Raw genomic sequence first — 25,498 nt, 5'->3', positions numbered from 1 at the left:
CTCAGTCACACTTGGTTGTCGCTATTGTCAGACAGCTATGAATAATCTGTAACTATTTGTTTAATTTATTATTATGAAAATTTGGAGCGGCTGTGAAAGAGGAAGCGTGAACTACTCTGGCGTATATAGGTTCAGCAGCTAAAGCACTGTTTGACCGTTTCTCCCTGTGCAGTCTGACTATCCTTACAATGAGAATGTCCCCAGCATTAAAATCCCAATGGACATGATGGAGCAGGAGCCTTTTTTAGGAGATAAGGCCTCTGACAGTGAGTAAACTGGACCTGGGGCCTCACCTCAATTTGTACCTCTTGAATGATTCAGCATGAGCGTTTTGCTTTCTCTTCCTTTCATATGCGGTGCATGCTACCACTTGCTCCTCTGTCTCACTCACATAATGCCTGTGCCGGCAGTTCTTTATGGAAACTGATGCCTTCATTACTTCTTCTCGCCCTGTCATAATAGTTTTGCTTTACTTTTGCAATTTAACTCTTAAGTTCAAGAAATAATTGAACATTTCCTGAAAAGTGGATCCTCTGCAGTGAATGGGTGCCGTCAGAATGAGTGTCCAAGCAACTGATAAAAAAGTACTTTAGTACACGAGTTAACATTTTGTAAAGCGAAAGTTTATTTTAACTTTAAACCATCACTTCTTGCAATAGTCCTTAACCCATACAGTGAAAAAATCCATCTCCTATGATCCTCTAATAACAAAATACAACTCTTTTGGACTGTTTTTAATTTAAAGACGGTGCCTGATCAGGACAAATTTCTGTCCTGATTCAGATGAGTTGACTTTTTTTCTGGAAAAATCTATATAATAGAGGACATATTTAATCCAAAAGCAATGGTCAAAGTAAAAAACTTGTGTATTACTGTAATGTTTTTATCAGCGGTTTGGTCACCCATTGACCGCAGAGGTCCCGCTGATAAGGAAGTGATAATACAATATATAGTCCTATATTTTTTATATATATTTTTGATGATAATTGACAATTGAAAATATAACTCTTTTCAATAATTTTAGTGTGTAACAAGCTGCACAAAGTCTTTCCTTTCCTACTAAATCTTTTAACATCTTAATTCGTAGTTGTATTGCACTGAGGTGTTATTATCTAATAAAAATGCTGATTAAAAATAATCCAATGAAATCCCAGCAAATTCTCGAAATGAAATCATGGGAGCTCTTTAGTCTTCTTCGCTTCCGTGTGGCTTTTTTTGCATGCATCTACTGCATAAAGCATGATGATATTGCGCGAAGGTGGTATATAGCGTTCGTGAAGTCAGCGTGCTAACAAACCATGCGTCCCTCTTGCAGGAGAAAAGTCCCCTTCATTCCTTGACCGATATACATCGTGCTGAAAAGCGCCACTACTTTCAGACCAGCCCGATGTCAAGGTACACGCCTCAAGCTGTTGCTAGTAATATGCATTTGTATTGAATATTTGCATCTGTGTTCAGATTTTGCATGCTTCATGAAAAACGCTGCTCATTACTGTTATACAGTACGATCGGGATGCGCTAACTGAAAGCCACTTTCATTTCAAGGCTTTGTGATTACATAATGTCCTTACCTTTGTTAGTTGTTCAAATAATTCTTTGAACCGCTAGTTGTTTTCAACGAAGTTCTTGGAAGTTACTGGGACATAAATTGAAAGCCTATTCGGAGGTTGACTGATTGAGTTTGTCTTTTTCAGTTCAGAGAGACTGCCATTAAATGTGCCTCAGATCAAAATAGATATGGACCCAGATGACAGCAATGGCTACTACTGGAGGAGTCGAGGGTCTGAGACGTCCATATAGCTCCTCCAATCTGCTACTTAGGTTTTATTAGCTCTTCCGATCTGCAGAAAGCCATTGGCCAAGGGATCTTTTATAAAGACTGTCCCCCATCACGAATCCTTTTTGTGAAGACTAAAGAGGAATGCTTGTCTTCCACCGACTTAATCACTACGGTTTGAAAGCTGTAATCGCTAAACTATTATGCAATTCAGTTCCTTGTTTGATTTACGTGCTGAGCTATAGAGAGATGCTGTAACTGTTTTGAAACTTTTCTTTTCTCCATCATTCATCAAATACAATATACATTCACTTATCCAAATTCACTTAACATTACACTGTCTTTCCTTCTCATTCGTTTTTTTGCTGCTCTACCTCCGTTTTACCTGGTAGGCATTATGTAAAAAAAAATAACTTTTCCATTTTTTATTTGCACAGCATGAGATCTTAATGGTTTTTTTTTTTTATGTACATGTTGAGCAGACTTTTACACAAATGACTTGTATTATGAAGAGAGAGAGCAACTGTGACAATATATTGTAATATTTAACTGTCGATTAACTTTTTAATTATGGTTAATGTTATTAAGCGGCATCGAACCTGCTATTTTTATTGTTTCCTATAATATGTGGTATTAAATCGAATACGTTTCCTTTAACAATATTTACGCGTAATTATCCAGACGCATTTTAAAAAGCTTGGTTCATTAAGAAAGCCTGATAATTAATTTAACGTTTCAAGTCTTGTTAGGCGTTTGCTTCATCACCTGGTTATGGAAACCCATTGTGATTGTGTACATGTGTAAACCTACATGTACTCCAGGGTCTGCTGTCCTGCAAATCATTTACCTAAGTGGCTTAAACCTGAATTGCAATATTACATGAAATTCCTTTAGTTTTAAGATTGTCTCATGTAATTCAGATCACTTTTTTTTTTATTTTTATTTGTGCTTTATTTACTTGATGTCTGGTCACTGAATGTCACATCGCAAGTTGTGTCGTTTGTAAAAATGAGTCAGACAATGTGGTACATGCAGTTAAATGAAGATGGCATCAGTGCATGTCCTGAACAATGTTCTCTTTTATCCTTCAAGAACTCTGTATCTTTTATCAGTTCCTGCTAATTTGTCATTATTTTTCATGTTTCTTTCCGTCTTTCAAAAAAGATAAAAAAAAAAAAAAATCAATAGATCTATACAGGTAGCATCCATACTGTATTTTCAAAATCAACTTCTTTTAACCTTGTATGTAAAATATTTTTAACTTATATTTTTCGGGGGAACTTAAAGATGAAATATATGTGAAAGCATGTGTGGGGAAATTCTTGAACGTTTAAACCATGCTAAATATTAATTGTAGAGTGTGTAACAAAGATACATTTTTAATCATGTTTTGTGAATTTTTAGAACAAAACCGCTGAAATTATTTTAGAATTTATATTTTTCAAATGAAAATGAATATTAAAAATGAACAGAATTTATTAAACGGTCTCCTCGTTTCTTTTATATATAGAGAGAGACAAAAACTATATATGTATATATATAGTTTTGTCTCTACCTTTAATATAATTGTGTCTGATACACAAGGTAATAACCCTATCAAAATTATTTTACTGCATTTGAAGCGTTTTACAGCATTTTTGCACAATCGCCTAAGAATGTAACAGTGCTGTAGCTCTGCAGTTATTTCTTGAAGCATCTCGGAGACGTTGCTCCGGTTCTTCGGGGTTTAGTCTGGCCGTTTATTGAGACTTCACGCAGGGTATACGCCTGTGTGTATTTCTTGATCCAACCTCGTCGGCATCCGCTATTTCTGATAAATGGAAATCTAGTTTCATAATATATGTTTGTAGAGCTTTATGTGGGGTTTTGGCATTTTTAAACAATTAATGAAACGAACTGGAACTAGTTCGCGGAAGGTGACGCGACGTCGCCATCTAGTGTTCGCAATTATCACTGCAACGGATCCCGTCACGTACATGAGGGGGAAAATACGAGAGAGTACAGATAGTAATTTAGTGGTCTAGACTCGGTAAGAAAGCTACAATTTGCAGCTAAAGAGAATTTCAAGGGAGAAGATGAAAGATGTTAGTGAGAAGAGATGAAGACTTTGAAGTAAATGTTTGATGTCAGCTACTCTAAAATATTGCCCTAATGCGCGAATTCAACTAATATCACTTTTCGATGCATTGTTATTACATAACGTGACACGTTAAAACTGTCAGGCTACATCATACAATGCAATCGAAACTTGTGTTAAAGCCGTAGCTTGCAGTCGGTAGTTCTTTTTCGGTTCTTAACACTTGCACAGGCTATTTGGATGTATTAATGAGTTCTGGTGGTCTTGTCCAGCTGAAGACTTTCGTGAGAAATTGAGCTCGTCTCCTTCCATCATTCATTGTTCTGCTGCATTAGATGAGATCCAAACAGCTGCAGCAGACAGACGGGAGGCTCTGGCTGCACAGATAAACCGGCTGTTCTGTTCTGATCAATACGTCTTGGCATCTTGGTACAGGAACAACATGTTTAGGACCTAAAAACATCTATTCCAGATGATTCATGCAGCTTTCCCCCTGTCCACACCGCTTCACCATCAGAAACATATGCATAGTGTCCCAGCATTTATCTGCATGCATGTACGCGATGCGAAAACTACTTCAGTTGAGTCCACCAGCCTTAAAATCAGATAAACAGCAGTGTAAAGAGTTAAAGAAGCCTTTTCAGAAGTTTAAATTGGGAAAACGACCCTACTGAAGCTGAAGTCTACTTCTGTGCCGGTGGAGCAGCTCGATAAGGAAAAGTTCCAGGTCCAAACTATAGTTGGAAAAGCTTTCATCAGCAATGAAGTGATGATAGAGAGATTGTTGTTGGTTCTCGGTCAAACTAACAGAAAACATTCCCAGAACTTCTGCAGAAGGTTCTCTCGCGGTTATGAGCAAAAGTTCAATAAACTTAAATTACAGAGAAAAATAAACTTTCTATTTCATTCGAAATAATGTTTTCACACCTTAGTGGTAACAGTGGCAAAACATATTTTGGTTTACTGTGTGGGTTCATATTGCTCTAAGATCCTCATGTTAGAAAACAACAGTCCATTAAAATTTTAAACGTGTATTGAATGTGAATCTTTTGGAGAAAAGAAAAAAAAAAATGATGGCAATGGCGTGAGTAAACTGTATTATTCCAGTCCTCCATAAATGCAAAGTTTGAATGGGGGTGTTAAGAAGAACCTGCATTTTTATGGATTTGTTCTGTTGAATAAGTTCTTTAGTTAACCAGTGAACTATTTAAAAAAGGACGCGTTTCACCCTTATTGTCCCTCATATGTGTGAATGTCAGTCTAATTGTGCTTTGTGTTTTTCTTCCTGCTACGAAGTGCTTTGTATTTGTCTGATTGCCAATAAAATGTATAAAGAAGAATCTAAAACCTTAAACTAAAAAAATGTAACACTTATACTAAATAAAAAATCTAAAACTTTTGGATCTTACCTGAAACCTGACAAAAAATAAATGTATTAAATTCCTCACATAATTAAATGGCGCCAACAATAAAGTTTTTTCTTGTACACATTTTAAACATTTTTTAGCTAGAATTGTATCGAAATCTACTGAAGTATGAAAATAAACAATTTCCTGTCATTCCATTTGCTAAGAAAGCGTTGAACATGAAAACAAAGGTAAATTTGAAGAGTCTTCGATTGTGTGATAAAACACTATAGCAACAGAAATCATCTTATCGTAGACGTTGTTATGTTTACGGTAAAGGTTATTTATACAGAAGCATAATACAATCACGCTGTAAATGCCACAAACCTCATGACCTAAAGAGCAAAGTGAACGGAGGACAACAAACAAAGCTCTTCGAAGCGAGTGGAAAGTTTATTTAAAGAGAAAACAACACCTCAAATAGTGAAGGATGACATTTCCTATTAGAGAGGGAATCTGGGAGATCTCATCATCCGATATAACTTCTGACCCTATGAGTCTTTAAACAGCGTCGTCGTCATATTTAATAACATCCTCTGTCTGAAAAAGAAAACATGAGTTTTAGTCAAACCTGATATTATTAAGCGTAAGTCAGTGAATTAGTACAAACACCCTGTAACCTGATCTGCTTGAGTTAAACAGTCTAAAAAAAAAAAATAATCATTTTATCATTACCCTTTTCGTTTTCCAGGAAAAAGCCTGACGAGAACCAGACAAACGTACTTATTGCAATAAACAATCTATAAATAAGGGCTACACACAGCAGCTACTATGAATGACAATTTATTATTTATTTGATTAAATCATGCATAATGGAGTTGTATTTCATTTCATTTTCTATAGCTGAAACGTTTGGAAGCGCGTGCGCTCACCAGCTTTTGACACAGTTGTGCCGGAGAGCTCTGGTAACAGCAGGATGCGGCCAAGTCCAGCCAAGCTTGTGTTTTCTTCTCAGCACCCTCCCCCTGCACCTCCGTCAGCACCCTTCAGGAAATAAAGCATTGATGATGAGCTTTCATCCCGTCTCCAACCAGCTCCTTCCTTTCAAATCCCCAGTCGTTTGATGCTCTTCTTTTCCAGTCTAAACCGTAACTTACAGAGTTTTGAACGAAGGCTGATCCAGTCTGAAATACTGCGAACAAGTGTCATCCAACTTGGACAGAAGTGCTTTAGTCTTTTTCAATTTACTCTCCTATTTGATAAGAGTTGAGAGAGAGCAAAAAAAAATATATATGAAAGAACAGTTTGACCAGTAATCCAACCCTTAAAATCAAAAATGACTATGTATTTCCCTCGTCAGTGTTCAAAGTCAAGCAGCAGGAGAGAAGATGAGAGAGAAGCGCGTCGTTGTTATGACAGTTCGGGCTTGGTTAGCACCCAGCGAGTACAAAGAGCACCCTGTCGCTCGAAATTAATTGAAATCTCGCAACCCTTTCTAAGTTGGCGAACAAGCTCTGTTCGTGCATGCTAATGATGTGCGTTCGTTCTTTGGGTACGGATTCAGTTTAGACCCTTCAATTAGATGCTCCCACCGACAGCAGCTCCGTTTACTGTACGCGAAAAAACCAGCCGGCGAGCAGATAATTGGAGGATCTGCGAGGGAACTGAAAACAGTGAGGCGCTTTACATCGGGTCACCTGTGAGATTATGACCTCATCTTCAAGCGTTACAAATAGTTCTCATAAAGCTGGATTTCATCAAGGTTGTTTTCCCTAAGCATCCTTACGCAGCGCCAGTCTAAATCGCTTCAAGGCGATTCGTCTTGTACGGGAGCAATACGATCCCAATCTCAAAAGCGAGATGAGGCGAACCGAAATGAAGACGCTCGGAGAGGCATTGTGCTGCAAATCGTTCCAGGCGTGCATCAGAAGGATCGAAGCCTCCCGCAAAACGGTCTAGCAGCTTGGAGCTGTCTTACAGGCAAATAGGCATGAATAACCGCTTGAAACCTGAAGAATGGCATGCTTGTGTAATCGAAATCCGTCAGTCTCAGGAGGGATGGCGTCGCCTCACCTTCTCTGTTAAACACGCTGTCGCATCAGCAGATGAGCAGCAGGCTGTTACGATTTTCTTGGTTCGATCGAGAATGGTCGTCAGCGTAGGAAGGGAAACGGAGGCATGGTTCGCTCCAAATAGAAATAAGTATCTGGAAACACACACATACGCACAAACTTGCTTTTGATCTCATTCACACATTGACTTTAGGATACATGCTATTTGGGATTACCCCGCTGTGCAGTACATCATGAGTTTATTTATATTTTGTGGTCACTACTATAAATGCATGTTTTGAGGGCAGGCCGTGAGCAGAAATGTACAGTCCACCAGCAAGAGGCTGCAAGACATTAATGTTTTTTGAAAGTATTCTCCACAGGAGGTTCTGGTCTCTTCACACTAACTTTCTGCTCTGATCCTATGATAGGGGTTTTGAAACTGGGCTCCATAAGAATGTTCTGTCTAATATATACATACATATTTATTTATCAATTTTACCAGCACTGAATTTCAAACAGCCTATGAATTGAATCTTGAATTAGAAATATTTCTCTTCAGGTTTACACACTTCACATCCCTCTAATAATGTATGATAGTTTTCTGTAGAAAAAGCAAAGATTAACACAGAGTCAATATATTCTGGTTATTATTTGAATTATTTGTTTTGTCTTTAGTCTAATAACAAGTAGTATGCAAACAATGTGCAGTCTTTATCATATTATTTTTGACAAAGTTTTTTATAGGAAGAGAGCATTTCTCAAACAATAATGTCATACTGGTTATCATTATTATTATATTAATTTTTATATTATTATTATTTTTTTATATTTTATAATATTTTAATTTGTGAAGTACTATACTATTTGATTTCAATTTGTTTCCCAGGAAACAATAAAAAAAAAATAGGTTTAGGTTATTCATAAAATATATATTTTTTAAAGTTGCATTTTTAAGGCTTCAGTTAACAAATAACAACATTATGTAATTATAACCTAAATAAAACAATTTCTGAAAGAGAATTAAACATCTATTGTTGAATTTAATTGTCACAGAAGCTCAACAAGTATGAACTAATTGCAATGAGCTTTATTTAGCTTGTTTCTGTGCTTTCTGAAAACATAGTTTTGCTGGCCTTAGTCTATTTGGCGCGTTCTAGAGTTTAAAATGACGTATTTATACATTAAAAGGCCGATCACTCCAACACAAAGATTTTATGCTCCACCACTAGAGGGTGCACTCGGGCAGTGTAATGACTGAATGAAGAAGAAGAGTCTCACCGGGAAGTTGGTGTGCTTTTAAAAATCCTTTATTTTAATATTAATGAAAGCTCATGTTCTTCTCAAATTTTTGACAGAACACTATGTCACATTAGTTTCGCTTGGATACACACTTTGCTACGACAAATGACCTGGTATTAGCCCCCTGAAGCACTGTGAATACATCACCTTTAACGACACCGGACCCCGAGGTAAACTCAGCAGAACTTACTAGAACACATTGCGCTTGCATGTTGAGTGGCTCATCTAATTACAGTGCAAGATAAATTAAACATACGTTTCTGTGCACGGCTGTCTGCCCCTCAGCAAGAGTTCATTCTTTCTTGTCCACCCAGGCACACAAGCAACTCCATATGGCTCATTCAGCACAGCATGCATATTGGCTACATTTTCACTAAATAAGAAAGGCATGAGTCGCTAATGAGTGAACCGAAGTCGATCATCATAGGAGAGAAATGGTGCGTTCTCCAGGTGCAAGTCAAATGATTTACCTTCTGATAACTTAATAAATGTTTCTTGAAGCTCGAATAGATATTTGGTTTAATCTATGAAAAATTGATCACGAGGTGCATTCTGAGCTTTAGCCATTGATCATAATGAAAATGAATTTTATTTTCTCATTTATGAGTATTCAGAGAGTCGATCTGATAATATGCTCATATTCAGAGCGACTCTATGAATAATTCACGACTATTTGCACTCTTGCCCTTTAAGCGACTCAAAATCAAGAGGAATGCTCTCTATTATGTTTGGGAAAAGAAACCCGGGTGAACCAGGGTTGGTCACGATGAACAAGCAATATGCCAATTATATTACTAAACATCACATTAAGGCAGATCAAAATATAGTGCAGTGATTGCAAGGTCTGCTTTCAACAAAACACTTGATTTTGGCGTATCATAATGAAATAAGCTGGCTATATTTTCCGGTTGACCTTTGATTTAAGACACGCTTGGATTTCCTACGTCTGAGTATTAGATGAATATTAAATTAGCACCTGTCAATCCCGTGGGGTTGAGCTTCCTCGCAGAGCTTAGAAGAAACAGGATTGGCTACATCTGGAGACTGACGGGGTTGCCTTTTCAAATCGTACATGCAGGGAAGAGCATCCAGGCCAGGCTTACTGCAGCACCTCCCGAAATCCTCGGACATGGCATCCAGTTTGGATTCAACGCAGAGAACTTTCCGAAAGCCTGTTAGCTATCATGAAATGAAAAGAACAATGAATCTGGCTTTTACTCGCATGATATCAGAGCTCTGTCAAATAATAAACCTATAATTGGATGGCATTAATAATGATGATAAAACTAAATTGAACAAGAACAGAAGCTTTGAATAAAAAATGATGTGACTGACTGCAAGTATTGGTGTGAAGACACTGTTCTACAGGAACTCCAACAAACGTGTGCAATAACCAATAAGTGGCCATGAAAAGAAGTTTAGAGCCACTGAGCAAAACTTAAAATGCCAGATAAAGTGTGTATTTTGTCTTCCAGTAGCTGTTACCAAAGATTTGTCATATCATCAGATATCTTGGAAAGCAGTACAGGAGAAATGCACCACCAGAAAGATCACTGGTCACAAAAATTTTCCCAAGGTACATCTGAACCTTTGTGCTGCTCGTTGTGGTTTGTTGAACACAGCATCGATCAGCCCACCCCCTCCTTTGACCTCTCCGCTCACCTCTTCAATTATACATTCAGGTTGTGGCTGTAAACAGCATTTTTCCAGCCCAGACTGAAAACGACCAGATATGGCTGATGTCTCTTCAAAAGATAGTCCTAGGAGATTTCCATAATATGCAGACAACCTATAAATATGACATAATTCACATATGTAACACAATGACACAAAAACAATTATCCATGGCAAGCAACGGCGCATTTAATTCACACGTTGCTCCTAAACCAGATAACATGTATGATGCTGTGTCCCAAAATTGCGATGACGTTGGCACAAAAACAATAAACCCCCTCATAAACGAGCCATTTGCTGCATCCAGTGGGGACATAATTAGTGGTTACAATGACTTATACTGTCATTACCATGCATTTGTGATCAGAGAAATGACAAACAACAAGCACTACTCTACACTGCTCAAAACTCTCATTTGAATAGTCAGCAGCAAATCCTTTAAAGGCACAATGAGTTTTCACCGCTAGAAATTGCATTTTCAAAACAATACAAGCTTGATTACACAATGATGGAGCACGGATTGTTGGGGAATTACAGATTTTAAACGTAAAATCTTCTTGGCTAACCTATGATGACTCAACGTAATAACGCAACTTATATCATACGTCGAGTCAGTCAGTCAGTCGGTTATTTTAAAAACAAGAAAGAATTTTAAAACTAGAAATATATTTGTTACACAAATGTTTGACAGCGTAAAATGCACACATGTAAGCACGCCGTCCAAAAAATTGGATATGGTCACAAAATCTGAATAAAGAGCTGCAGTGTAAACGCAGCTTATACTCAAACATGACTTGTTGCCAATTCACCTGCTTACTGTGATCTTTTTCAAAACAGTTAATGTGGATATTCTAGAACCTTTTATTCACTTTTATTTGGAATGTGCTGTGTGTGTCATTCATATCTTAGGAAATATTTTCTTTGTACTTTTGTCAATTAAATGACTTATACTGTCATTACCATGCATTTGTGATCAGAGACGCAAACGAAAGGCGTCTTGCAGTGCCTTCACAAAAGGTGCAAAATCACTCTTGCGCACCTTCACCTGGTCTGTTCCTCGCTGGTGGAACGATCTGCCTGTTACCACTAGGGCAGCAGAGTCACTAGCAATCTTCAAAAACCAACTCAAAACTCATCTTTTCGTTTGCACTTGATCCAACATTGATAGCACTCTCTTCTTCTTCTCCTGTTCCTTCCTATCCTTTTTCTTGTTTAATAAAAAAAAAAAAAAAGCCTTGTGTCTGCGTTAGGTAAGACAAGACCCCACTCAAGAGCACTTATGCACTACTGCCCTTTTGCTGATATTAATTTGCTTCTATATGCCTACCTCATTTGTACGTCGCTTTGGATAAAGGCGTCTGCTAAATGACTAAATGTAAATGTAAATGTAAATGTAAATTAAATAAAAGTTACAGGATTAGTTCACCCCAAAATGAAAATGATTCACCCTCATGTCATTCCAAACCCATAAGACCTTCGATCTTCTTTGGAAATAGTCTGAATAGAGTGAGTAATTAATGACAGAATTTTAATTTTGAGTAGAACTAACCCTTTGAAGATAATTAACAAACCTAGATTTCATTTCGTTTTACAAAATGTCACAACTTCTCTGGAATTTAGGTTTTACCAAAATTCTAAATCTCCCACTCGCTCTTTGAGGATTCCAAAACCAACAACAGCATACTAGTTAAAAACACCACGAGAATGATGGATAATAACAGACTTTTTGCTGAGCTATTCTTATAAAAGTATGATGAAGCTGCATATTTACCCATACTTGAAGGATTTCAGATTCACTTGGCTGTTGCAAACATTGGAGAGAAACCTCAGAAAAATGTTGGCACTTTGCATTTGGAGTCTCTGTAAACAGACAGGGTTTGTAACAAAATATTTTACTGATAAATCCACATCCATTCATTAGCATGATTATCATCTTATTTTGTTTTTTTAATTTTCACAATGATTATTGGGGCTTTGACCGCCATAAATTATTTAAAGTAAATCCTATGATTATACTGTCTTAACCACTTTTACCCTCATAATCACTTTATTCCATCCCAGATTTCTGTTCCCTTAAAAGAACTGCTAGACAAAACTAGCAGAATAGCACTCTTCCCTTCCCTTAAAATAAAGACATTTAATTAGTGGTTGTTTAAAGCAGTGTGGGCAGCAGAAAGCAGATTTTAGCTCCATGAACAGCACATGTGAATCTGCCATCACAGGTTTTGTTTTGACAATAAAATCCTGGAACACGGTTTGCTCCTCACAAAAGCAGACGCACAATACACAGTGATCATTATTAGTCCCATTACAGGTTGGCAAAGCATCCTTTAGCTTGTATATGGCGGCATATGGTACTTATGTTTGATTGTCCTCAGACAATGCATAGAACAATAGGAACAAGCAACAAAAAGGGAGCAATTACACTTCTACAGGAAGTGTGTGAGGCATCATCCAAAAAACAAGCACACCGTCTATCTCTTAATAATTTCCATTTTTACTTGGAACTGGACAAAAAAGTCTCTCATAATGACATTAACTATGTGTACGTTTTTTTATTAAGTACAGAGCACCAAATAGACCTTTGCAAAAAATAAAAAATGAAGACTTTCGAGTTGGAACGAGAAGTGGTTAGCGTGAGAACGGGAAACTATTGCATGTGCACAAGAAACTATTGCTTGCTCGAGAGAAACTTTTTGCAAGCTCACGAGTTACAGTTTTCAGTTGCGTCACTTCTGCCATCTTACAAAGAATAAAACATGCATATGCTGATGAATTTAAGCTTTTACTGAGATCTGTTTTGGCCTTCAATACGAAAACCTTGTTCAACACAGATAAATCACCACTGAATGGCACCTAACCTGCCATTTAGAGGTTTATAGGTTACTTAAGTATAAAATGTCACAGGTTTAAACCTCACTCAATATGCAGTTTTTTAAATAAATGAAACTTTATAGAATTACATATTTTAGAAAATCTAGCATACGACTTAATCAGAGGTGTCGGATTTTCAGGGGGTCTGTGGTGAAAGTTACATAACAACGAACAGAATATCTATAATTTGCTTTTCATGTGACCTCTGGACCACCATTCCTCGTCATTTCAGCGCTAGTTACTTTGGTTGTGATGTTTAATAATAACATGGTCCTGTAAGATGTGTTACCTGAACAACGGCTGTTATTGGGATGAATGTGTAGTGTCTTACTGTGTGTGCCCGTGTGATTGCAAACGACAGTGATAAAATGAATAATAATCAGCATTAAACACATTCACCCAACATCACCCTTCTCACCGAGGTTGTGTCACCCCAGGGTTTCCAAAGAGTGTAATCAGAGACGTATAGTTCACACTACCTCTTGGATGAAACAAGAGTTTTTGACAGCAGGGCGGCAACATCTCTCTGCTATTCTCACATGGTTCTGAGTAGCATTAAGAACAAAGCCTGCTGGGATGTTTCTGTGCCTCCGGGCAAACTCATACACATACCTGCAGGGAAAGAAAATAATAACGTATTACATCAACGCAGTAAATCAAAGCCCTCCAACACACGAGTCATAAAGGACACGACATATTCTGTTTTCCCTATTAGTAACATTTAACACGAAATCAAAGCAACCAAAGTGTTTCTTTGTTTTATTCCTATTAAAACAGCACATGATCACATGATGTTTATGCATGAATGGGGGATGTGTTGTCACCAAAAGATTTTACAATGGAAAAACCGTTGTATTCGGTATGCTTATTTTACAATGATTCATATGACTACACCAATTTAGCTCAATTATGCAGTCCTGTGTTGAGAAGAGGTAAGAAAAAAGCGTGAGATATATGAACTAAAAGGGTTTTAGGTAAGCAAAAAAAAAACAAAACATAATTACATTAGATTGTACATGCAATAACCATTCATGTACGAAATGAGCTGAATTTTTAGATTAGAAACATTTGCATTTTTTGACGTGTCTCCATGTGGACGAAGCCAAAGGTAAAAAAAGTACACTGAAAATAGTATTTAATCTGTGTTATGAAGGTACAATATTATGGCAATTGATTAATCTTTAATCAGTCAAAAGCTATCTGTAAGGAAAAAATTATTATGCCATATATGCTGCCTTCATGTGCTATCTGAATTATTGTAAAGAGAGAATGAACATGAATGCATCTAAACACCTTTCAGGTTGTGCAGACCATAAACTTTAAACATGATGGAGGGGACAAAGATTGCTGCTGTTAATGCCATACTTAAGCCTAAAACACAATGATTTTAGAAATCCTATAACACGTCTGTCACGTCTTTGGACTTTGTTATTGTTTCTGTCTCGTGCCATGTGTTTCGTGTGACCTAATTTAGTTTATTGTCTTCAGCTGTGTGAGTTAATTTAGTCATTTACCCGGTGTATTTAAGTCCTGTGTTTTCAGTTCTGTTTGTCCGATCTCATCCGTATTTGCGTGTGGTTATTGTCCTGTTTGTCTGCCTGCCTACCTGTATTTATATTGTTTATTTCGTCTTCTGAGTAGATTAAAACTCTTTATTTTCAGTTATACTCGTTGTGTGCTCTCGTGCTTACCACACCCGTGACAACGTCACACTGTGCAACACGGATCTTATAAACTTGGCTTTGACGTGTGTAAAGCAGACTATATGAGGATGATACCTATCGACTCGTACTATAGAAGCGTTGCACGTTACTATAGAAGAATAAAACTTCATTGGCACGCACTATTGCATTGATTTCATGTTGTATTTTCATTGGTTGGTCAATGAATGTGGATCATACCAGCAAACACAATGTACGATGATCATGCTGTATCATCAGCTATCTTTGGTTGCAAGACCATCTCAGATCAGTCTTTTACTGTATGACACAGGGCCACAGATTAAGAACCATGATCACAGAAATACTGCGTAGTGTATTTATAGGCTGTATATGAACAATCGTTTGGAGCATATATTCTGTGTATTTGACTGAAATTCCATTTGCTGAAGGGAATGTTTATAAAGTTGTCAAATAATCGGAAGCAACATTTTTTTCTTTTCTACAAAGCACTTAAATGCAACAAGCTTGTCACCATGACTTTATAAGTGGGAAATTTATGAAAGCACTTAAAGGCAGCATAAGCACCAGGTTTGTGTGGATGTTTGTCAAAGCAAAACCTGCTAAGTGACGCTGCAAAGTGACATCTGCTGTTCATAAAGCTAAAATCAACATGTCTGTGATACAGATCACTTGATCTGGAAAGCAAAGCAGATGTCTGTAGGATGTCAGGGTTACATATCATAAACATCTTAAAGACATCTAATAGACGTCTATTTGATATCTTATAGGAAACATCCAATAGATGTTTTGTAGATGAGTGAACACTCACAAAAATACATCGTCCAGATGTAAAATGCAGACTTCAAATAAACATCTCCGTGATTTATGTGTGCTATCAGGGGCAATCTGCTCAATTTGAACGCACCTTTTGATGTATAGCATTATTTGCTATACGGAAATCTGCTTTAGTGCATCAACAAAAGGTACTTACCTCCCCTCACTACTATGGTAACCACAATCAGAGGAGAATATAACAGTCAAGAAAGCAATTAGCACTTTGATAGAGGTGGCAATATCTTATTTATTTCTTTATTTATTTTTTAATTTCCAGTCCTTCTCTAAGTGCCATTCAAGTCCAAAAGAAAAAACTGTATTATTACTTAAATTGACTTTAAATAGAAGTTCTGACCAAGAAGGCTCCCCTGAGGCAAACCAGCCTGACAAGCAATTATCACTTCCACCTGCCTATTAAGCCCAAATGTTCTTCCCAGGCATAAAAGGGGATAAGATTTACCAAAGCATGTTTAACAAATAGTTTAATATTGTCTATAGTTCCTGCGATAAATTACACACAAGCAAACATGACGGTATTCATTTTAAAATGAACTCCTAATAGAGCAGTGGAGAAGACACTTGACATCCTGAAAATGTTTGAAAGTAGGCTATTGCAGCTCAAACTAAAGCACCACAGAACTTGCAGCTTTGAGAAGCTCTTTTGAAATCAGGATTAGGAATTAATGCAGGACGTGTATGGAAACTTCAATGTGTAAACATATAGTTATCTAAAGGCTGTTGTTGGTGCGGTGTGAACTGGCCTTAAAGGGGTTAGTTCACCCAGAAAATTAATTACTGACCCTCATGCCTTTCCAAACCTGTAAGACCTTTGTTTATTTTCACAACACGAATTAAGATATTTTTGATAAAATAAAAGCTCTCTGACTCTCCGTAGACAACAGTCCATTTCCCATGTCCAAATAAATAAATCAGCATTTTACACTAATTTATCATATTACACTATGATTACAAAACGTTTATTTTTATTCATTATATAACTTAAAAATACCTTGCTACGGCGTAGTACGTTAAGTTAACTAATAATACATATGAGAATGTAAATATCTCCGAATTTTCTATGACTAAGGTGTTATTGAAAAGAAACGTGGAAAAGTGGATGAATAATATGAAAGCTTTGGTTTTGTGAAGCAATTCTCTCCGGTCTTTAGAGTCAGTAGCAGTATTTATTCTTTAGTATGAGACTAACAAAGAGATGTTATCGTAATTCATTAGACTAAAATGGAAAAATTATTTCATGCATCATATATCTGGGAGAAGACTTTTGAGAAAATTGCAGCTAATCAGAGAAACGAAATAGTGATTTTTCTGACATTATGTATTTGGGATAAATCATCCTAATCGATGCATTCAGAAGGAAATGCTGAAATGTTTCTACCAGTGTGATGTATAATTACAAGCACAATGAATTTTTACTCAAAACTATTTTTTTTATTAAAAGTAATAGTTGGTACTTTTAAACTACATCAAAGTTATTTCAAAAAGATAACCTTTCAATTTTCCGGAGACTGAGTAGTAGTGATGAGTTTACGCTAAAGATGACGAGACAGGGAAGTGACCAGTGAGTGAGCAGCAATTTTACATTGATTTCATCTATTTTTAGTTCCACTAATAAGCCTGAAGTATTGTTGCCTTGATAGGGACTTTAATGGGAATAATCTCACCTGACTGCATAGTCCTTTTCGTCTTTAGTGAACTCGGTGCAGATCTCTTCATTTGTTGGCTCGAGCAGGGAAGGCAGCTCTTCTGAGGAGTACCGTAGCGAGGCCAGGCAGAGTTTCTTCTCTTGACCTTGAAGTGTGCAGCACTGCTCGATGCCTGGGTGTTTAGGGAATGGAGAGTCCTTTCCGCATGACTTCTCAGAGATCTCTGTGGCCTTGGAAAGAGTTCGCTATGTAAATAAAAAGCAAGCGACACAACACAGAAGCAAAGGCAAAACAACACCACAGTAGAGTACTAAGAAAACTAACAGTTTTGTGTAGTGTATGTGGAGTATATATCTATAACAATACATGTCTCAGTGCAAATCAGTTTATCATAATATATGCAATGCAATCTGCAGTGTTTGAAGCCTATTGAAATAGTCCTTGTATTTAAAATAGCAAATGCAATGTGAGCAATCTGCAAAGTAGAGGCAAATGAGGACATTCTGCTCAAGTAATTATTTTTTAATGACATGAATGTAAGCTGTCCCCAGAGAAAGACACTGATACAATGAACCAAGCAGCGATTGCTGTGTGCTGTGCGCCCATACCAACACCAACTAACAAGCACTGCAATTACTTTGCATGGAAGGGAGCCGAGGACTGGACCTGGAACTAAGTTGAGCTGGAGTTGCCTTTAGTCGGGATACATCTTATTGTCTCAATGCACAAATTAAGGGAGAGATTTGTTTGTATTTTTAACATAAGAGGCTTTCTTTGAAATTAAAAGCTGCATCTACGCAACGGTATATTACAGAACGTAAATGCATTCTCCAAAGCACTTATCTTCAGTAGGGTCGCAGGTATATGTATGGTATATTGCAGCATGTGACCTTTTTTATGAATATGTTTCTTGCTGTATGACATGGACCTCCATGGATAAGGTTTGTATGTCCAGCACATCCCTTGGAGCTCAACTGAATTAAATTGGAATTAATTTGGAAGCCAATGGAATGCCATGAACTCTGTCATGTTTCTCAAACCATTGCGGATCGGCTGTTGCAGTGTGGCAAGATGTATCCTGCTGTAAGAGGCCACTGCAATCAGAGAACGCTATTGCCATAAAGTGGTCTTTATGTGGTTTATAGGTCATCCACATGAATGCCAGGACTCCATGTTTCCGAGAAGAACATTGTCCGAGTATAACAGTGCGTCCATTTGCCTCTATTCTTCCCATTGTGCTTCCTGCTCCCCAGGTGCACATACACATACCCACACATACACAGCAGATCTAAAAGAAAACATGATCCATTGATCCTCATGGTAGTGGACAGTGGCCATCTTGGCTCATGACCCTGATAACAGTTCATTGGTAGGCCTTCCTTGCACCACTTTTAGTAAGTAATCACCACATAAATTTACACACACACTCACATTTTTTTACATTTTGTTGTTATTTATTATTTATATTCACATTTTATGTTTATTTTAAAAGAAGTCAAATGGATTAGCTGTAATATTTTCTCAGTACTATTGATGATTACCTGGTTCACCAAAAATGGCCTTTTGCGACTTCTTATTTTATAGTATATTGGAGATATAGGACAAGAATCAATAGGGACAAGCGGAGGGAATTATTTTGTGAAATATCATGAGGCTGATTTAAACTCATGTAACCCGTATCAAACCCAATATGTCATAGCATGTGTGCTAATAACCGTGCCACCTCTCACTTTCAAACATGCTTTTATACAAGCTAGTATTTGGTTTTTTTCTCTTTAAAGGAGTCGTACAATGATACATGGACTTTTACAAGTTGTTTGAACCGAAATGTGTATTTGAAGTGTGTATACAACCACTCTATAACTCTATATCCACCCAGTGTTTTTTGCGTGATCTCCTTAAATGTTTTCCCCTTTCTCAAATCGAGCCGTTTGACCGTGTGACATCACCCAGTCGCAGGCGCTAAATGCGCTTATGTTTGTGTGAATCATTCATAATCCAGTCTCACCTTCAGAAGCAGCGGGTATAACGTCTTTTAATAAATATTTGCAAATCTCCTTTACTACTAATGTGCTAATTAGCAAGTTTTACTATGAATGTAAAGTCTGGAATTATGACTACGACTATATAAACATCCTCCGAGAGTCCCTCGGGAGATTGTGAAGATTTAAAGGGGAAGTACACAAAACAGAGTGTTTCGAAAAGACCTCTTTTTCACACTGTAAAATTGTGTTTTTTACACTACCATTACCTTAAAGAATCAATAAAAGAATCACCCTTATGAAAACAGCTAAATCATATCAGTATTATATACATTTACAACTACTGCAAATGTCTGGCAAACACACCACTGATGTATTTATACAGAATGAAAAGAAGCTTGATGACAGGAACATACGAAAATGTAATGGAATGAGCTTATGATGTAGGATGAAGACTAAGCCTGAGAGATTTAGCAAGATGAGATTTATACAGTCAGGCAGAATAAAAAGCACAACCTGTCAATGAGAAGGCCATCAAGGGTGAAACATTTCTGAAGAGCTGTGTGAGTTACGGATGTAATTAAGTTAACTACCTCCACAACTTCAACAGAAATTAGAATGTGAGCATGAGTCTATTTGAGGTATGTTGTGCTACATCTAGCATGCGTTTCTGCTCCAGTTCTGCTTAATGTTCATGCCTCCGAAAGCACAGCCTGGAAGTAATTGATACAGGGTGTATAAACTTAGCATATCCTACATTTAGCTATGCTAGACTTTGGTGTCTTAATGGGTTTAGCTATCATCAACTCAGCCTTTTATATATATATATATATATATATATATATATATATATATATATATATATAAAACCCACTTGTATGCATTTAGCTTAAGCCTCGCACACTTTAAAATTTAAATATAGGGTCATTTTAAATAATGGGTTATCTTGTTTCATTTCACACATGGGTTAGCAATTAATCCAGTTAACAATGGGTATTCAGGTTTCACTGTGTCACACTTGTCCACCCTTTGGTTAACATGCTTTTGCATATTCATGAGGTCAATAAAATGTATTTGGTAATAAAGCTCACCAACTGCTTTATTAATGCACATCATCCACTTTATTTTAAGTGTCCAGATGCAGGCAAAAGCAAGGGCAAATAACTGCTAGTGAGTTATTATTCACTTCTTTTTGTGGATGAACAAATACAGTCAAATTTACATCAAAATGCACATCTTGGTGAATGTGTCACTTAGGCCTATGTCTTAATGTAAACTAAAAGCATGTGTAGCAGTACAATGAATCCCTACTTTCAGTCTTAAAGTGAATAAACCTTACCATACAGCAGCAAATAAAGTCTAGAAATAAGTTTCAGCAACTTTATTTTAGTAATTTCTTTGTATTTATTGGTGAGGTATGAATCCCATGACCATTTTGCAGCGGAGCAACATGCATCATAATCTATTTTCAAATAAGATATATTTTATTTGCAGATTTCATTGTATATACATGCATCAGTTGTTCGATAAAGTATTGTAAAACTATTGTTTATTATCACTAGCTACCTAAATGTACTAATTAGGGCTGGGTTGAAATCTGTTTCTCATTGTGACAGTTATCTTGTTGCAAATCCTAAGAATAAATAGATGCTGTTTTCACTTGATGTGTGAGTAAAACTTAATGAAACAATAAATCACAGTAAGCTTTGTTACTTGTGATGTGAAACAAAGTATAAGATTTCAGATTCTGTCAGTTGTATCACTAAAGTTAAAGAGTAAATAAATGTTGGTCCTAAATTTAATGTGAAATATATTATTAACACCTCAGCCCAAGCAGCAATGCAGAGCAATCATTTTCTTCTCTTTACGTCTAGTTACTACTGTTCTTAAATATGTAATTTTGAATAAATCAGTCTAACAAAGTAATATCAAAATGTATTATTAAAAAATCAATAGCAATAATATAAAACAGCCTTACATGCAATTTAAGTGTTTCTACTATAACATAACTCTTTAACTACTTTACATAAGGTCGGCAAATTTGCACCACCTAAAGTTTACTAATTCATTTAGTTAAAAAATACGTAATCAAAATGGATGGAAATTTAATATGAAATTAGGCCTAAATTGTGTGGTTGCATTTGTGATTTAATGAAAAAATTTAGCTGGTTGTGTAAAATAGGTACATCATAATATCAATAATATCAATATCAATAAAATCAAATTATATTGTTGTGTCTTTTGTATCAGCGACTAACGTATTGATATCATATAGTGTCATGATTCCACACCCAATCTTTACCATAGAGGACAACCACTTACTCCTTTATCATAGCAGTCAGGGCTGGCATCGTCTTTGCAGCATTTTTCTGCAAGCTTGGTCATTTCATCTGCCACGCAACTGACCTCCTGGAATGTGCCATTTGGGAACTTTTGACTGTAGAGGACAGTGACCCTGCGAAAAGGATCAAAGGTGAAAATAGGTTACGCAAGCATGTTCAGAGAACCTCTACTAATTACATGAAATGCAGGGATATGGGCAAGAAGTAAATAACATTGAAAATGAACTGAAAAATGAACCGCAAAATAAACTGGAATAAAATACTTTTTAAAACTTATTTTGCACATATAAAGAAGCAGTGAATTTATATCCATGAATAAGGATGAGACTTGGAATTGTGCAAATCCTCAAGGAAAAGTGTTGAAAACTTTATACTTGCATTTCTTTGAACTTTTCGATTCCTATAGCTTTGAGCTCTTGGCAAACATTTTCCTTGGCATAGTTCTTGCCTGTAGAGATACAAAACATATTATAAAGTATAACTGCATAAGCACGAAAGAAAAACATTAGGCAACACAGCTGTAATTTCTGATAGATGGATTTCATGGTTTTTCATTGATTGGCTCTCCACCTGTTTCACAACAGATTTCAATTGTTATTCTGTGAAACTGTAATTTAACATTATAACACAAACCGTCAGTGCATGTGCCTACATTAAAGAAACAATATAAAGTCTGGCTGAATCCGTCTTTTTGCCACAGTGGAAATGGCTGTAAAATAAAGTGAAATTCAATAAAGTCTATTCTTCCTACCTTTGTCAGCTAGCAAAGCTGGGACTATTAAAGCAGAAATTAAAATGAGAGCTGTGTTCCTCATATTTTACCCCAGGTGATAATGTGATTTCAAGATGAGTTCAAATTAGGAACTGCCTCTGTATTTCAGTGTTACAAGAGACAAAAGGTATGTGTGGTCAAAAATTAACCAGCAAAAACAGACAGTTATGTAAATGTTTCATTGCAAACAAGACTCCGGCTTTAGACCCCATGACACAACTTGACAGCTGGTCACTAAAACAAAATCTTTCTGACAGCAGTAACTCTATAAGAACAGCTTTTGTGAACATTTTAAAGGTTATACTCAAAACCTCACATCAGAGTATTAAAGCTGATCTAAAAATAGGTTAGATCTGACTTCAGATTTGAGCTTGGCATTAAGGAGTGGGCTAAGAAGCTTTAAAAAAAAGAATATTAACTTCCACTTTGATATTGAAGAAAGCTTTCCATTCCTCTCACAGAAAAGGTTAGCAGTTATCAAAAGAAGCTTTGATATCTTGTTCAAAATGTTTTAGGGAAACGCAAACAAGGGGACTCAAGGTGTTATAGGCAATTGAAATGAAAGAAAAGTGGATCAGAATATATACAAAGGTATAGGCTCCAGCTATAGGATGTTAATGTTGTAATAAATCAATTGACTGACTGCTGGCTTAATACTGCCCTCTTGACAAATTATACAGCATGTTAAATACATCAATTCTGCCTTTTTTCAGCAACTGGGACCTAAAAAGAGCAAACAAACCTTGAATACGAGTTGTAAAAATAAACCTGTTTGGGTACATTAACCTTTCTGATCATCTGTCAGAGCAAATACACAGTCCACGGTCATAAGGGTGATTCTGAAGAAGAGGAGCTTAAACAAACACAAGATGCATATTTTAAGACAAAACAGCCAAATCAATAAATGAATGGTTATGTCTAACAAATTCCCTGTGATATATAGCCTACTGTATATTTACATTTTCTATAATCCAACGTAGGCTGTTTTCGGCTGGCTCCTCTTTATTTTATTAAAATACTTCTCATTTTTGTGCCATTATATGCCATTTTGCAATGAAATCTGTGTGACTGAGATTTCATGCATGAGGAGCGTAGAAACATGCATTGGACACACTCTGGTCCAAGCGATTTATCAGTGAGAAAGAGGGAATACATCTTCCTTCAGCCGTTAGGATAAAATATTAACACACCGAAATAGGATTGGTTTAAAAATAACATAAACACAATACAGGATAATCTTTCCAGTGTTTTCGAAGGAAGCATAGCAAATGCTAAGAAATTAGCTGCGTATTCAATGCTAAAGCCACAAAAAAGAAAGTTTGTTTCTAACGAGAAGCCAACTGGATAATTTTATTTGCCATCTCCTACAGATGTTTCATCTTCGTGGTTCTTCACACTTACCTAAGACATTTTTAAATTCCCTCTCCAACTTTCTCAAACAGAATGATCTTTTTGGCAGACCATTTCAATTTTACTCAAATGACCCCAAATACCTACGTGCTGCTAACTGTTGAAGATCCATTTCTTTGTAACTATGGCTGCAGATTATAGGGTGCACCATGGACAGGGTTGAATCAATAGTATTGATCAACAATTCCCATCCCAGACCTGTTATGGTCCAATAATACAAAAGGTAGAGCTAGATTATTAGTTCATTTTGTTTGCAGCGGCGTGTTATGAAATCTGTTTCTTCTGTCACACGCCGTTCACATTCTCAAAATAAATGAAATAAATGTTGCAGTCAAAGTAATCAATGAAATCTGCTTTGGCTGAGAGTCTGTCCTACTTTTGAATCATCAGTCATTACTACACCACCATTTTCCAGACTTTAATAGGCCTATGGAGTTTTAGAGCTTTACTGGTTCGCAACACACGTAGAACGCATCGATTCTGGCGTACTACAAAGCCAGCTCAGTTCTTCTCATCACTCTTTCAGAGCGCTTTAGATCTCAGTACAACTGACTGATTGTGTACACAACTATACAGTTCACGCAACTATTTACAGAGTTCATAAAGTTAGGCTCATGTGGAATTATATGGTTAGCAATCAACTACTTTTTTGGTTTGGTGAATAATTATGTTCAGACAGGCGGAAGGAAGAAAAAAAAGAAAGAAAATTTTCTGATTATTTTCAAACCGTTGGTTTGGATCGATTTTACATCGCAATGCATCACATTCCAAAGGTCTTTCGTCCCTGCATTTGCATCATACTGCGCAATATTGTCTGTGAATCTGCTAATGGCCTTACAGTATGTGACATTCACTATTGTGAAAAGCGAATGAGCGAACGATTGATTGGTTCTAATCACAGTAAATGCACGAATGCCCAAATACAGCAATGCTCCTATTGCTTATGTTCTGTGCGCCTAGTGAGCAGCACCATGGCGAGATGCCACGAGTGCATTTCTCTTTCCACAACGACAGCTTACAGTTCTCTTGATGTCGTCCTCACACTAAATTCATTACTACAGCAACCCATGTAAAAGCACCACTCCAAGCAGTCTGTAATATTGCTGCATCTTATGCACTGTAAAGTTTCATTGACTGGCAGTGGGTATTTGCAACCACGTGATTCTGATTCACTGGCAATGATTTTTTCTCATGGAATCATTAGCTGAAAGCCATTCTGTGATTTCCTAAACAATGTTGTTCCTCTAAATTGCTAATTAGTTGTTCAAGTCAAAAGCAATGCTAAGCACAGGTTTTAGTAAGCAAATACAACATCTGGCACATTAACAAATTGAGTAGTAGGCTACTTAGTTCACCTAAAAATTATTGTACATTTTTTAAGGGTGATTAAATGATGCTAGAATTTAATATTGTAAGTAAATTAGCCATTCAACCAATGATTTGAATGAATACATATATTATAGAAGTCCAATCCTCATGAAATAAGCAATACTTCTGCCTTTATTGTGAAATTCATACTTAAGCAGTCATAATTATGAGCTTGTCATATTTGGAAAGAATAAAGAATGTCGTAAATAATAAAATGTAGCATCCCATTGGTTGACAATCATATAAACATTTACTGTGCTATACATGCAGTTTGCTGACGGCCAAATACAGGCTTATTTCACTGCTTATAAAACATACAATATGCTTTGAACGATTGTTCATGTATGCATACACTACTTTAGCG

At 36.6% G+C, this 25,498-nt stretch overlaps 2 protein-coding genes across 4 annotated transcripts in view; one reads left to right on the top strand and one right to left on the bottom strand.

Moving 5' to 3' along the window:
* slc4a4a (solute carrier family 4 member 4a) overlaps positions 1 to 3,255 on the top strand; it is a 49,414-nt gene extending 46,159 nt beyond the window's left edge. For 2 of the 3 annotated variants that reach the window (XM_043243888.1, XM_043243886.1), the window contains exons 24-26: positions 173 to 266; positions 1,316 to 1,395; positions 1,695 to 3,255. In XM_043243888.1, the coding sequence (XP_043099823.1) occupies positions 173 to 266; positions 1,316 to 1,359 (138 nt within the window). In that variant the 3' untranslated portion in view covers positions 1,360 to 1,395; positions 1,695 to 3,255. The remainder of the gene's footprint in view (positions 1 to 172; positions 267 to 1,315; positions 1,396 to 1,694) is intronic. The other variant, XM_043243889.1, reaches the window with a different exon arrangement.
* A 2,379-nt stretch (positions 3,256 to 5,634) lies between these two features.
* gc (GC vitamin D binding protein) lies at positions 5,635 to 22,489 on the bottom strand. The gene is made up of 12 exons (XM_043244841.1): positions 22,336 to 22,489; positions 21,963 to 22,032; positions 21,565 to 21,697; positions 17,279 to 17,490; positions 13,581 to 13,713; positions 11,999 to 12,087; positions 10,216 to 10,342; positions 9,530 to 9,732; positions 7,274 to 7,406; positions 6,358 to 6,452; positions 6,133 to 6,244; positions 5,635 to 5,800 (listed from the first exon to the last, which is right to left on the bottom strand). The coding sequence occupies exons 1-12, from the start codon at positions 22,397 to 22,399 to the stop codon at positions 5,762 to 5,764; spliced, it is 1,410 nt and encodes a 469-aa protein (XP_043100776.1). The 5' UTR covers positions 22,400 to 22,489; the 3' UTR covers positions 5,635 to 5,761.
* Between the last annotated feature and the right edge of the window lie 3,009 nt (positions 22,490 to 25,498).

This window comes from Puntigrus tetrazona, chromosome 7, assembly GCF_018831695.1.
Source record: "Puntigrus tetrazona isolate hp1 chromosome 7, ASM1883169v1, whole genome shotgun sequence".
NCBI classification, from domain to species: domain Eukaryota; kingdom Metazoa; phylum Chordata; class Actinopteri; order Cypriniformes; family Cyprinidae; genus Puntigrus; species Puntigrus tetrazona.
This window is presented reverse-complemented; position numbering and strand designations above follow the sequence as displayed.